This window comes from Colias eurytheme, chromosome 7 (assembly GCF_061535395.1).
Source record: "Colias eurytheme isolate Ceu_HAF_F1 chromosome 7, ilColEury1 Martin Lab GWU primary, whole genome shotgun sequence".
In the NCBI taxonomy this organism is placed as follows: Eukaryota; Metazoa; Arthropoda; class Insecta; order Lepidoptera; family Pieridae; genus Colias; species Colias eurytheme.
Genome location: NC_142986.1, coordinates 2,725,270 through 2,740,117, shown reverse-complemented (window position 1 = coordinate 2,740,117; position 14,848 = coordinate 2,725,270). Strand labels below are relative to the sequence as shown.

Below are 14,848 nucleotides of genomic sequence, written 5' to 3'. Positions count from 1 at the left end.
CTCTTGAACAACTCTGTCTATTTAAAAAAACACATCACAATCCGTTGCGTAGTTTTAAAGTTAAAAGTTAAAAATAATCTCAGGATACCTAAGGACAGACAGACAACGGGAAACAGTTAAGTAATTGTAGAGTCCTTCTATTATATTTTAAGGAGAGTTGATTTCAAAAATAGGTACCCTAAGATAATGAACTTTCAGTATTTGTAAGAGTCCTAAGGATACCAAATTTACATTGCTGAATTTATGGGTCACCAAAAAATTTCCAAGAATACTGTTTATTTATTAAATTATCTGTTGTTTCCTGTGAAATATTGCTCTCCGCCAATCATTGAGCATTATAGGTCAACGAACGAGGAAGCACTCGCTAAATTTTATTCAGTTGATCCATTTATTTTTGTAAACAAACTGCACTTGACTGTTGCACAAAAATACACTGCTTCGTATGCATTAATATATGTTTATATTCAATGCTAGTAGCATTTAGCATCAGTGATCAGTATTCAGTATAATACCGGTATCGGGCGCGTTCACACGCGTGGTAAAAAGAGAAAACCTTGATCAAGTTTATAGCGCTTTTGTTATTGTTTATGTTTTGTTTTTATTACAGTTAGGTATAAAGGTATAGGATGCTCTATGGATTTTATAGGATAGTGTAATGTGGATTCTAGTAAGAATATTTTTAGGCAAGTTAATGTGTGTCTGTCTATGCGTTATAAGTTAATCGGAATCAAGTCGATTAATTTTTAATAGTCACGATTGACCGAACTGTCTTGTAACTTGTTGTTGTTGAAATTTTCTAGTGTATTGTCAATTTTTTGAGTACTTAAAGCAATGTCCACTAAAATAAATTTGTTCTTAGGTGTACTTTTACGTGAGTCAATTGAAATCGTCTAGAGAATTTTAAGATGAGGAAGAGGAAGGCCTGTTTGAGTATTATTTTCTGAAAAGTCCATGTTTGGTATATTTTTTGCTGAAAAAATGTGCATAATTAAAGCTTTTAAAATGACAATAAAACAAAATAAACATCATCCGGCATATAAAGTGATAATCCTTGAAATCTAAAAATAGCTTTAATGTTATTTCGCAAGCTGTATTGTGATGAAGCTTAGTGTTTACATTATGTATCATTATTTGCGAATATCCAAGGCCAACTTTGTTAATAGGACGTAAACAACAGCTTGTAATATTATTAAATAAAAAAAGCCGGTTAAGAGCGAGTCGGATCCACACACCTAGAGTCCAGTTGTACAGAATAAATAGACAAATAGAGTACTTATAGATATTATAGTAGAAACTATTCTTACAGTAGATAATAATATAGACAATAGAGTATTCTTAATTTTAACAAAATTTCAATCTACAATTAACTATTGATATAGCTTAAAAACTGATGAAGTAACAGAAACTTAAAACCACCATGTCATAAACGTAATAACAATTTTAATTTTATGAGCCAGATTTACGTCATTTTCACGTTTTGTGCTATTAAATGAGATAAGCATATAAATACTTCATATTATTCAGAAACCATGTGTATCCGCCTGTTTATACTCAAGTATAGGTATATGTTTATGGTAATTTTACTCGTAAAACTTAAATTTTTGCCGGTTTTTTGTCTACGATAAAATCGTGGTAGGTAAATAGAAAACAGATAAACATTTTTATAAATATAAAAGTTTGATTGTGCAAAAATGATTATATTATTATAGATTAGCGTAGAATCTATGATAATAAATTTATAGGAATGCGATAGAAAAAGAAAGATTAACAGATTGTAATTGCGCTGTCTGAAACACCTTCGAAAACTGTAAAATACCTATAGTTTCTTTATATTTTTCAAAATTATATCAACAAATAAGTAAAAAAAAGATGCGATGTCGGTAATTAACCAGATAATGAATGTATTTTTACAGCAGATATTCATCGCTCTTCAGCTGCTGGACACATAGATAAATAATAATTACATAATGGCCTAGACTTGAAGATTTACGATACTATGTTAGTGTATATTTTATGGTCTTATATTTTTGTTATTGATAGGAAAAACATAAGTGCCTCAGTAACACATTTATCAATTAATTTATCACCTTATAGTTTGTTTTGAGCAGATAATAGTCAGTAATAAACATATTCTCTTCAAATCACGACGTGCAATATGGAGAAGGTTTTACGCAGTGCACAAAGGACTTTAATGAAATACATTAAGAGTTCAAAATGCTCTGTCGTGTGTGTGAGGCATAATAGTGTTTGGACTAATGATGGAATAATTAGATCACCTTTTAAGGATATACAGGTTCCTAATTGTACCTTGTATGACTACGTGTGGCAGAATTTGGAAAGATGGCCCGAAAGGACACTGTCTGTAAGTATTTTTTTAATGTTCCAAAGAGTTAACATACATTTGTGCATGTCTCTACTCTCTCTTCTGTATACCTATGTGTGTCTTTTTCTAATTGTAAGGGGGAAAATAAAGCGTTTTCATTCATTCATTCATTCATACATTTAAACACATTAAATTCTTATTCTTATTCGAACATGTTGGCCAGCCATGAGTTTCTCCATCGCTGATTCAATTTTTAACTATGTACATCAAAATAATATATATGACTGAATTTTATTAAGAAATGTACCTAATTATGAAAAAAAGACGTTAGTAGATAGTTGAGCTGAACTTCGTACTGACGCATAAATTTTCCTTATAATCTTTTATATTTTGCTAGATATGTACCTACCTATAACCACAATTATTTCCAAATTTGACATACCGACTTCCCCAATTTTTATGTGAGCATGACTCTACTGACTACTAGTACAATTAAATTTAAATAAAAAAGAATAATAGAGTTTTTTACCAGAAGAAACATAATATTATTATGATTCATAACATAGGCTTCCTTTGTTTTGGGCAAGTTTTTCCGTTATGAATATTCTCAATGACCTTGTATATTCACGATCCAATTATGTTTTTGTAGAACAATTTTATTTAAATAATTATAATATGTATTGAATAAAAACCTACTGCGAGTAGGTACAATGCTATCTGTAAAAAAATAGACAACTAATATAAAATGTCATTTCGACTTTCGACGAACGACTACAGAATATGCAGAGGTAGGAAAACTCTACTTTTAAACTTATTAACTCTAAATTTTTACTCTACTCAGTTTTTCTTCAATTCTTTACAGAAACTTACGAATAGGTTAATCTAATTTATTAATAAGAAAAAATATTTATTAAATTACAGGCTAAAGCCGAGATAATTTTATTTGCAGTTTTTATACATGTAGATATAAAGTTGCTGTCCTTTATGTGAAATTGCAGTTGTTTAATTTAGTTGCAAGAAGTAAAATTAAATATACCAAGATTAATTATTGTACTTTCATCTTTTAGCCGTTACAGAACGCTGAAAGCTTTGATTATATATATAATCAAAGGCTGAAAGTTGCAACGTTGTTTTAACGACTGTAATATGTAGGTATTATGTTTAAAAATAATTATTACAGAATATAGATAGCAATTCCGCAGCAAAGTAAAATTTAATTAAATGCCTAACTTAAAATGTCCACCGAAATTTATAAAATTACTATAAATGCTTAACTTTCAAACACAACGTCCATCGAAATTTATAAAATTACCGTGAAAATTACTTATGTTTTGAAATTCTGCTAATATGCGCCCTGTGGCAATTAGGACTCTATTACTAAATTTATTTTTTAAACCGCAATATTGTGTAATTATTACCATTTAAAATGTCAATATTTATTTCATATCAGTTTGATACGTCAATGGTTAATGAGATACCGTAAAACAAAAACAAAAAGTCGTAATTAATGTCGAAGTTGATGAGTTTTTAATGAGAATCCAATATTTTGACATACATAAGAGTCACGTATGTTTTGAGGAAAATAATTCATCTTCTTTTCGACAAACTTCTATTTCTTTTTCTATTGAATTCCAACCGATAGCACTCAATTATTGTAGGAACCTTTTATTTATTTATATTATTATGTTTCTCCCCATAATTCACGGGAAAGACCCTGTCCTTTTGGAAAGCCTACGTGGAGATATAGGAGGAGGCCCTTTAGAGAATTTTGATATGTTGTAAATTTTATTATTTTGGTTACTTCATTATGGTTATTATCTGCCAATGGAAAAGTAAAATTTATGATATTAGTGTAATAAGAAAGACAGATTAGATAAAGTAGACAATAATAAAAATATTTATGCTATCTAAAAAAATATAATAATGTGATATTTTATAAAGATCTCGCTTAATCGTTGTAAGATTACGAAATAAAATAAACAGGTTTGCATTTAGTTCTAGAAGTGAAAACTACTTACTTGTAAAGGGAATCTATGTATAGACACGGATTCCTGACCATACATACCGTTATGGAAGACACAGATCATTTTATTTTAACTGTGTCGTATCCTCACACCAAATCATATTTATTGACTGTATACTTGTTGTTCTAGTGGACAGCAGAACTTCACAATTTGTATTATCGATAGCCTAGAAGACAATGCCTTTTGTTACAGAGCTGCATGCCTTTTCCAACGATGATCATGAATATGATTGCCGTAATTACAGACAGAGCAATAAATTATAATGTAAAAGTGATACTGAAAAATAAGTAATTCAAACCGTAATTTATAAGGCCAGAGATACACCAATTTAATCTAAAATGCTAATTCCAGGTATGTGCCATCACAGGCCGAGGCTACACCTACGAACAAGCATTCAAACTGTCCAACGCCTTTGCTGCAAATCTAAGAAAAAAGTTGAATTTCAGAGATGGAGACACCGTTGCGATTATGTTACCGAATGTGCCTGATTACCCCCTTGTATCTCTGGGCATATTACAGGCTGGAGGTGTTATCACTACCATAAATCCGATTTATACCGCAAGTAAGTAGTGTCATATGATGATAAAAATACAATTATTATAGCATTTTTTAATAAAAACGACACGTTATTTCCTTATTGCCTTAATTATGACTAGAAGTTACAATTTATTTCGCAAAATTTGTAATACTGTACTCGTTCGTTCGTTATTTTAGACAATTACGTATCATACATATATACTGTGGTCATTAAGACTACATTTCAAAGGTCACTTTTAAAAATATTGCAAATAGAAGGTGTTAAAAAATAAATATTTTTCAGATGAAGTCCACCGTTTGCTCCAAATGTCCGAAGCTAAAGCTATAGTAACATTACCAGAATTAGTAGGAGTTATAAAAAATGCATTTGCACTGGCCAAAATAGAAATACCCCTTATCGTTGTTAAAACGAATGGAGAATCCATTCCAGAAGGTACCATAGCTTTTAATGACCTCAGCCAAGATGTCCATGTAGATACATCTTGTTTGAAAGAAGTTAGAAGGTCACCTGATGATATTTGCTTTCTGCCATATTCAAGTGGTACGACTGGATTACCGAAAGGTGTAGAATTGACCAGTAAGAATATTACAGCAAATTGTGAACAAATTAACGAGCCGAAAATTCAATTATACAACGAAACTACAGGTAAGATTTAATCTATAATATCTAAATAGAATTGTGTAACCTTAAATATTAAAAATATTAGCCAAGTTGTGGAATTACATATTGTTTTCGTGAAAGGAAATTACATGTAATGTACATATTTCAAAATAGATAGAGGATATATAATCTAACTCCAAAATTACTTTCGAGTTTAATTAGGCTTCATAGTCAGCCAATTAAGATAACCTTAGACATTTTCATTAAAATACGACCGTGAAAAATGTTCTTGATGTGTACCTAATTAATAAGTAATTTTGCACAAAACTAAAACATAATGATGTTACCTGCTTTAAAGAATTCAAATATTCGGATATAAACAACATTATCTAGTTATGCTGGAATGTTATCTTAGATTACGTAATTTTGAGGTGGACCTCGTCCACGCTATTGTTAATTCACCTTTTACTATCTATTGGCTATTTAGAATCTTACTAGTACATAAGACAATAATTCGTTTTTGTACTATTTCATTAAAATGTAAAAAATACGACAATCCACTATTGGATTTTTTATATTTTTATATCACGATTTCATGGATTGTCAGAAGTTTTTATTCAGTCTTCCGCATTATCTATACGGTATACCAATGAAATGCACAATATCTCATTAAATTGTTTAAATTCTGTTAAATAATGTAGAATTTTCAGACTAATAGAAAACTTGGGTATTTAAATTACTTTTACTCTCTTTAATTACTTACGGCTCTGTATGTTCTGGTTCATCGTTAAGTATTAATGTTATAAAATAACTTTTCAGCTACCCACCAAGATTCAGTAATGTCAGTGCTGCCATTCTTCCACATTTACGCAGCCACAGTGTTGATGTTTCACAAAATGTCGCATGGTATCAAATTGGTGACGTTGCCCAAAATGAACCCAGACCATTTTGTGAACGCCTTGGAGAAATATAAAACTAATTTGGTGTTTGTTGCACCACCTCTAGGTAAGTAATACATTGTATGAATTGAGATTCGAATTGATAAAGGTTTGAGAAGAAGATATTATACCTAAAATACTTGTTTGACACGTTCTTAACGTGTCGTTTTAACTTTAGTTAAATGTTAAATAACACAGAAATATTTTAAATTTTCAATTGATTTAATTTTTTGTTTACCATGAATATGGCTTCAGGAATATACGATGTTTATAATATATTTAGGTAACAATAGCTATAGGTAGTTCCAATGCATTGACATAACGGTAATTGTTGCGTTCGAAGTTATAACTTGCTCGAAATAAGTATTATGTGAGTATTTGCCTGGTTATGGATGTTTTTCATCCCCATACTGAATACACTATTGACTATTACATTCTGCATGAAGACAACTAAAGCTTAAGAAATTAATTATCAGTAAAGCGTACAAATAATTTGTAAAAAATGTTATGTGAATAATTGAAGTAATGGAGGGAATTAGAATATGCAAATTTTCACAGATTGACTAAATCCTTCTTGCAATATCGATAAAACGTAAATAAAGTATTTATTGGCAGAGTTAATCACGTTTTAACACACTATTATTTAATATGCATGAAGCATTCTTATTTTATCTGTCTGCTATTTTTTGCCACGTACCTACTAGCTAGACATTTGCAAACAATGATGTGCGTGTTTTATTCACATAAGAACTTCTAATATTATATTATCATTTTCAAAAAATGCTCAAATATATTCGCGATTAACACTTATTAATGTAATTTTTATTGATTTTCAATAGTTATGTAAATAATATTAAAATTTTATCGTCAGGTGGGATTGGTGTCCTATTAATAGAACCTAACCACTTTTCAACTTATATTATGTTCAAAAACAATTAATAGTACATATTAAGCCAGAGGCTTTTTATAAGTGTCGATTAATTATTTTTAAGATGTGATTCATTCATACGATTTTTTCATCAATGTTTTGGACAAAATTTTCAGTACTCCTCATGGCATCTCACCCTGCAGCTTCTCCCAAAACATATCGTCACTTACAAATGGTTATAAACGGCGCGGCTCCAATGGCGCCGTCTGATGCTGAACGGTTCTTGAGTAAAGTTCAGGTAAATATTGAAATATTAACTTTATGGGGAAGGGAATAGATTATACATTTAGAGTTCAAATCTTACAAAACCATTTTTTATAATTGTCATTATGATAGTTTTTTTGCGCAATTCGCAGTTTCAAAAATAATAAACAAAATATTTTTTAGGTTTGCCTATTAGGTATAATAGAATTATATGCCATGAAATACTTTAATAAGTAAGTATCTATTTAGTATGAAACAATATGTAGAACATGAAAGAGTTAACTATATTATTATGATCGTTTTAGAATTATAATAATGCCGCTATATGACTCAGGTGAATCATTAAAATGCAATTGTGTGAATAAATTAGATGATATCGGGGAAATACTTCCTACTGTTTTATCTAATAGGAAAATCTGTACAGTATAATTCATGGCAATTGGCAATACAACGATGGACACGTTTCTCAACTAAATGTAACTATCAAGTGTAGGTACTAAGATACAGACTAATGATAAAATGTGATCTTAAAATGAATTGTTTCATTTTCTACGGAATCTTTTTAGTTAAAATTCCTTTAAATTAAGTATCCCAATGCTCTAAGGAAAACGTTTTATTATCTCATTAAGAAGACACAGGCTTTTATCAATACTTTATCAACCAATTAAACTCGAGCCCAATTCAAGCATTAATTTCTTCACCAAATCTACTTCATGTAGCAGCTAAAATCGCCAAAAACAGCTGCCAAGAAACTCTGGTACTTTTGTGTCTTACGATACTTTTAGCAGCTACAGGAGTGTCTACAGCTTTAAAAGCCAAAAAAATTTGTTTTCAATATAGTTAGTTATTTATTTTATTTTATTCTATATAATTCAAGCGTAATATCCGTTTCAACCAAGGCTACGTAACAGAAACGTCTCCTGTAGTGTGTGTAGCACCTATAGACTCAGATGATAAATAAACGCGAACTTAAAACAGACCATGATGAACCAGTAAAAAAACTATATTTTTTAGCTCTATTTATATATTACTAGCGGTCCGCCCTGGCTTCGCTCGCTACATATTTCGCAATAAAAGGTAGCCTATGTTCTTTCTCAGGGTCTAAAGATTGTCTGTGCCAAATTTCATCAAAATCGGTTAAGAGGTTTATGCGTGAAAACAATACATACATAATATATAATTACAAACTTTTCCTCTTTATAATATTAGTATAGATAGTCTTTATAATTTCAGCGTAAAATCCGTTTCAACCAAGGCTATGGTCTGACAGAAACGTCTCCTGTAGTGTGTGTTGCGCCTATAGACTCGGATGACTACAGCGCTGTTGGTCCTCCCGTGCCTAGTACTGAAGTAAAGATTGTTGGGAGTGATGGGAAGCCTTTGGGACCTGGTCAGGTAAATATTAAATCTGGTAATAGATAGATGTGTACAGAATTGTTACAGAAATACAGAATTATTGGAAAAATGATAAAGTTAACTTCGTTAAGGTACCTATTAACGATAAAATAATACAAGTATGTAAATTTTGCTTACATGTACATATATTTCTGTTCAGCGTTTAGCGAATACTTCCAGTCTGTTTTTCAATCTGATAATCCTTTGGATTCTCTGCCCTCGGTATGTGAGTCTCCCTTTACTAACAATTTATTTACCATCGCCATAGAAGATAAGGATCTTAAGATGCTTTTCAAACAATTAGACGGTCGGAAAGGAGCGGGTTCTGACGGTATACCCGCAGTTTTTATCAAACGCTGTCATACTAGTCTTCTCGCTCCTTTACGTATTCTTTTCCAACGATCTATAGATGAAGGCATCTTTCCAAATTGCTGGAAAGAAGCATTAATAATACCTATTCATAAAAAAAATTCCAAAAAATGTATAACAAACTATAGAGGGATATCACTGCTGAATATATTCGCAAAAATGTTAGAAAAATTAGTATACCGACAGATTTATAACCACACTATCAGCTGTATTCCTTCCGAGCAACATGGATTTATTAAATCGCGCAATGTCGTAACTAATCTACTTGAATTAACACATTACATAAATAATAATATGAATAACCGTGTTCAGATCGACGTCATATACACAGATTTTGAGAAAGCTTTTGACAGGGTTAGCTACAATGTCTTAATGCGTAAACTTTTTGCAGCCGGAATACGGGGAAATCTTCTTAAGTGGACAGAATCATATATCCGAAACAGGTGTCAATCAGTCGTACTGGGAGGCTTTAAATCCAACTTCGTCGATGTAACCTCAGGAGTTCCTCAGGGTTCACATCTCGGTCCCTTATTATACAATTTATATTTATTCGATATTGTTAACTGCTTTTTGAATTCAAAATTCTTGTTGTATGCCGACGATAAAAAAATTTTTAGGAAAATAAACACATTAGAAGACTGCTTTTTACTTCAGGAAGACCTAAATAGACTCTCGAATTATTATAAAATTAATAAAATATCCGTAAATATCCAAAAATGTCAAAAAATATCATTCTCTCGTAATAAATCTATTATATCTTTCAACTACAAAATCTGCGATGAAATTATTCCGGCTGCTACAACTGTGAGGGACCTTGGTGTGATCCTTGATGAAAAACTTTCTTATAACATACACATTAATACAATAACCCAAAAGGCATATAAAAATCTAGGTTTTATTCTTCGCCAGGCAGATCCGTTTGATGATATCCTTTGTCTTAAAGTAATTTATTTTGCATATGTTCGCAGCATCCTCGAATTTGCTAGTGTCATTTGCCGTCCAATATATAAATGCCACATCGAGAAAATAGAAAGGCTTCAAAAGATTTTTATTAAAAAATTAAGTTTTAAAACTAAATATTTCTCAACAAATTACCCAGAGGCTTGTTTACACTTTAATATTAATACCTTAGAAGATAGAAGAAATCTTATTGATATGATGCTATTGCATGATATCGTAAGTAATAAGTTTGATTTCTTATCAGCGCTCTCAAACATCAACTTTTGCACACCTACTCAGAGAACTCGCCACACACCCCTATTCCATGTACCGGCTGTATCAACAAATTATCTTAAAAACACACCGTTTCTTAGAGTTCCCAACGTTTACAATAAAAAATTCTCATCTGTCGACATTTTCCACTTATCTCGCGCTAAATTTAAAACTGCGATCCTTGACTTGATTAATTTAGAATATAAAAAATAATTTGCATACTTAGTTGAACTATATCTACATTCAATGTACCCTCTCATACACACTCTCTTTCACCCACACACAACACACACATTCACACACACACACACACACACACACATACACACATACCTGTTTTGGGTTGAAATTTGCTATTTAATTATAATAACCAATTCCAATTTGTATAGTGTTAAGTACTTTAAGCACTGTTTTCTATTTTTGTCACTTAAGTTGAACTGATAATTGGTGTACCTTGTTATTGGCGTACTTAATTATTAATTTACTATTTATTGTATTATAAGCTGTAAGGTATCCTTTTATAAATAAATAAATAAAATAAAATTAATTATTTTGTTGGAAGATAATGTAGAATATTACTTTGGATATAAATTTTTTTTTTGGTGAACACGAAACGTACATTTTCTTCGATAGAAACCTTAAATTAGAGTCCTTATTCAATAATAAATTGTGTATTAAAAAAAAAATACGTAATGATGTGGCTATCTACAAATAATTTTGTTATTAATATTGCAAATTATTGACCTTGTAACTACCGTTTGTATAAATTTTACAACCAAACAATTGAATATTTCATTGATAAAAATATGCCATAATCAATGAACCGAAAGATATTACTACAGAAGTATCATCAGAACTAAATTATCCATTCTAACCCAGTGAACTATTCACTATTTCATCTATTTAAAAATTACTATATACAACAAGCCAAAATATCTTAACTAAAATATAACCAAAACTAAATACATTCCAGACTGGTGAACTTCTAGTAAGAGGTCCTCAAGTAATGAAAGGATATAGGAATAATCCTAAAGCCAATTCAGAAGCGTTTGTTGACGGTTGGTTCCTAACTGGAGATATGGCGGTCGCTGATGAAAATGGAGTTGTTAAAATTGTTGATCGGATTAAGGAACTTATTAAGGTAAGAAATAATAAATGAAAACATAATAAAGGGTCTTGAAAAATGTAAGCATTTAGATAAAGTACTTAAAGCAATGGTTAAAAGTACAAATAAAATAGATACAAATACTCGTAGCCAAAAACATGCTAAGCATTATTATCACAGTATTACAATATTATTTCCTTTTATTATCAAGTATCTACAATTCGATAATTAGGTACTTGTCGTAATAATGAAACTTTCTAATGACTTCCTTAATTATTATCTATGAGTAGAACAGTTGATTTATGTTTTATTTAAAACTACGTACAGTAATTAGATAGATAGATAATAGTTTGAATAAATAAATATCGAAACTATTAAATATTTCCCTATAAAAATGAAATTGAAAGTGATACATCATTTTGATAATATTGTGTAGAATTTTGAATTAACAACTATTGAGGAATCATAGACTTTTAAAACAGATAATAAACGCGATTTATTTATTATATCATTAACCCGAAGTTCCGAACACAGTGAGCGTGGTCACAAAGAGACTATATTCACGGTAATAGGTTTAAAATCGCGTTTAAAATCCGCTTAAAAGACTATAATTTCTAAATTAATATTTCTCAGGTAAAAGGATTCCAAGTACCACCAGCGGAATTAGAAGCCCTTTTAAGAGACCATCCATCTGTCAAAGACGCTGCAGTAATCGGAGTTCCACATCCTACTAAGGGCGAAACTCCCAAAGCATTTGTAGTTATTAAAGAAAACGCTAAAAATGATGTTAAAGATATTTGTAATTTTGTTAACGAAAAAGTTGCGGCTTTTAAACATATAGATGATGTTGTTTTTGTTGATAGTATTCCGAAATCTGCTGCGGGAAAGATACTTAAAAAGGATTTGAAGGCTAAGTATTGTTAGGTTTAAATTTCTGGGTAATGATTGATTTCTTGGTATGAATTGGGAAAAGGGTCATTATTATTAAGTACCTATAGGCTATAATATATTTTGTTAATAATAGACAACCACTTATAATAGACCCACTTCGGGGTTTACGGGCAATAGGAGTAAGTAAGTAAGTAATAACAGACAAACTGTAAACAGGATGCTAAGAGAATTTAAGTGATCAAGTGCGTATTGGAAATTGTTATATGTTGAATTTTAATTATTTGTTTTACAGCATTTAATTTGCTTAAAAATATTTGAGATCTAAGGCCAATTAATTATTGACTTTGGAATTTTGCCGACTTTTTATTCTTTAAAAGTTAATTCAAATAATTTTCTAAAATGTTGTAAACTATAGGTATTTGTTTAGTACTTAGACATCATGCTCTATGGCAATATTTTCATTTGATCATTTTGTTTTAAGTTTCTTGTAAAGATGTACTCTAGTCAGGAAACCCCCGATATTTTCATGGAATTCAGAGGACATTCTATGCCATGGAAATAGGCTTTGTAAAGACCATAGATAAAAAATGATGGCTGCATTCTGGTTAATCCATGGTGATATAAAATACACTCATATGATTATAAGTCATAATATGGAAACCTTATATTTCAGATAAGTATCTATTTGTAAATAAGAATGATAAAATAATGTTTTATTAAAGTTGACTTACAACGTTGAGCGACAATTTTTATTTTAAAGAAGTCTTAAAAACATTTCAAATTCACGTTTGTGAAATTACGATTTCAAATCTAATTTAATTATAAAAAACGAAATAAAAATATTCAAAATGTTCTATTAATCTGTAGATAAATTTGTTATAATCAGTCATTATATACACGTGTACCTATGTAATCTATATATATATGTATATATAAATGAAACCCGTTTCGCGATGTCACGGCATCACGTGTGAACGGCTGAACCGATTTCGATAATTCTTTTTTTATTATATTTCTTGAAGTACGAGGATGGATTCTTATGTAGAGAAAACGTAAGCCGACCGCTAATGAAATATATCTAAATGTGTATAACATACCACAAATTGTATTAAAAATTGAAATACATATATGCCTACGCTTCATAATAATATTGTTGTGTGAACTAGAAGATGTAAAAAATCCGAGTAATTGTAAAAAGTGGCTACTAATTTTAAGTGCATTTATGTCACAAATATTAATTTGGATATGTGTATAACATTTATTTTTATATAAGTAAGTAAATGGAAATATATGTATAAGAAAATCATAAAGAGAAGGCTGTTTTTGTATCTTATATTTTTTATATGTAAAAATAATACATACTATGAAGTTTATAATAAAATAATAACACATATTTTGGCTTTTATTGTCTCTTTCGTTTGATATAATGATCACATTATTATTATGAACACAAAACATATGACCAGCAAGGTTATTCGTAATCATTTGCATATACCTTATTAAGTTTGATCAAATAAATAGATACATATAGTAGACGTTTAAAATGATGACAAATACAACAAGTACACATCAGTACATAATAACATCTTGGTAGCAAGTTACAATAGTAATATGTAGATAAACGTAATAAAATATTAACATATAATTAATAAGTATGTACCTACCTATATCATAAACTCTCTAATGCTAGATAAGGTAATTTTAATGATAATATCTATGCGATAATACTGATAGTGAGCTATTTGAAAAAAAAATTAAGAACAATACAAAGTTATTGTATTACTAATTATCTAAAATGTTTTGTAATCACTAGAATCGATTCTTAGTTCTCAATCTACGAAAGCTATAGGCTATATAATATCATAACGCTAAGATACCTACAGCTTAATCACTATATACCTACAAAGAGAACTCTTCTCCAAAAAGTATAAAACAAAGTCGCTTTCTCTGTCCCTATGTATGCTTAAATCTTTATAACTACGCAACGGATTTTAATGCTTTTTTAATAGATAGAGTAATTCTCGAGGACGGTTTAAGTCACAGGTTTAAGTAAGTATATAATTTATTAGGTTTTACATAAAGCGGGCGAAGCCGCGGGCTGAAAGCTAGTAGTAGGTATTTAAACAAAAGATTATAAGGGGTCAAGGGTACACGTGCTATTGAATTGTCAAATATTGTGAGGTCAATATTCTTAATGAAAAACACTAGGTCATTAACTGGCACAAATGGTATCGCAATCTGTTTGTTCATAACACATTATTTTCTTCTAACGATGTAAACATATTATGGAAATACTCGGGGACAAATTTTTAATTTAGTGG

At 30.1% G+C, this 14,848-nt stretch overlaps 1 protein-coding gene across 10 annotated transcripts; it reads left to right on the top strand.

The window, feature by feature from the left end:
* Positions 1 to 501: 501 nt before the first annotated feature.
* LOC149906921 (uncharacterized) lies at positions 502 to 13,920 on the top strand. 10 transcript variants are annotated; one of them, XM_090103959.1, is made up of 9 exons: positions 502 to 619; positions 2,095 to 2,362; positions 4,699 to 4,909; positions 5,168 to 5,530; positions 6,305 to 6,490; positions 7,468 to 7,589; positions 8,789 to 8,950; positions 11,505 to 11,672; positions 12,270 to 13,920. In XM_090103959.1, the coding sequence occupies exons 2-9, from the start codon at positions 2,156 to 2,158 to the stop codon at positions 12,558 to 12,560; spliced, it is 1,710 nt and encodes a 569-aa protein (XP_089960085.1). In that variant the 5' UTR covers positions 502 to 619; positions 2,095 to 2,155; the 3' UTR covers positions 12,561 to 13,920. The 10 variants fall into 10 exon arrangements, with proteins under 10 accessions (XP_089960085.1, XP_089960087.1, XP_089960086.1 ...); XM_090103961.1 differs by having other exon boundaries at positions 503 to 538; XM_090103960.1 differs by having other exon boundaries at positions 503 to 619; positions 2,109 to 2,362.
* The last annotated feature ends 928 nt before the right edge of the window (positions 13,921 to 14,848 follow it).

Bases quoted from the DNA above. Each gene is read 5' to 3' on its own strand.
- LOC149906921 (XM_090103959.1), top strand. From the start codon at position 2,156: ATGGAGAAGGTTTTACGCAGTGCACAAAGGACTTTAATGAAATACATT. The intron at 4,910-5,167 runs GTAAGTAGTGTC...AATATTTTTCAG, and splicing joins AAATCCGATTTATACCGCAA to ATGAAGTCCACCGTTTGCTC. The intron at 7,590-8,788 runs GTAAATATTGAA...TTATAATTTCAG, and splicing joins GGTTCTTGAGTAAAGTTCAG to CGTAAAATCCGTTTCAACCA.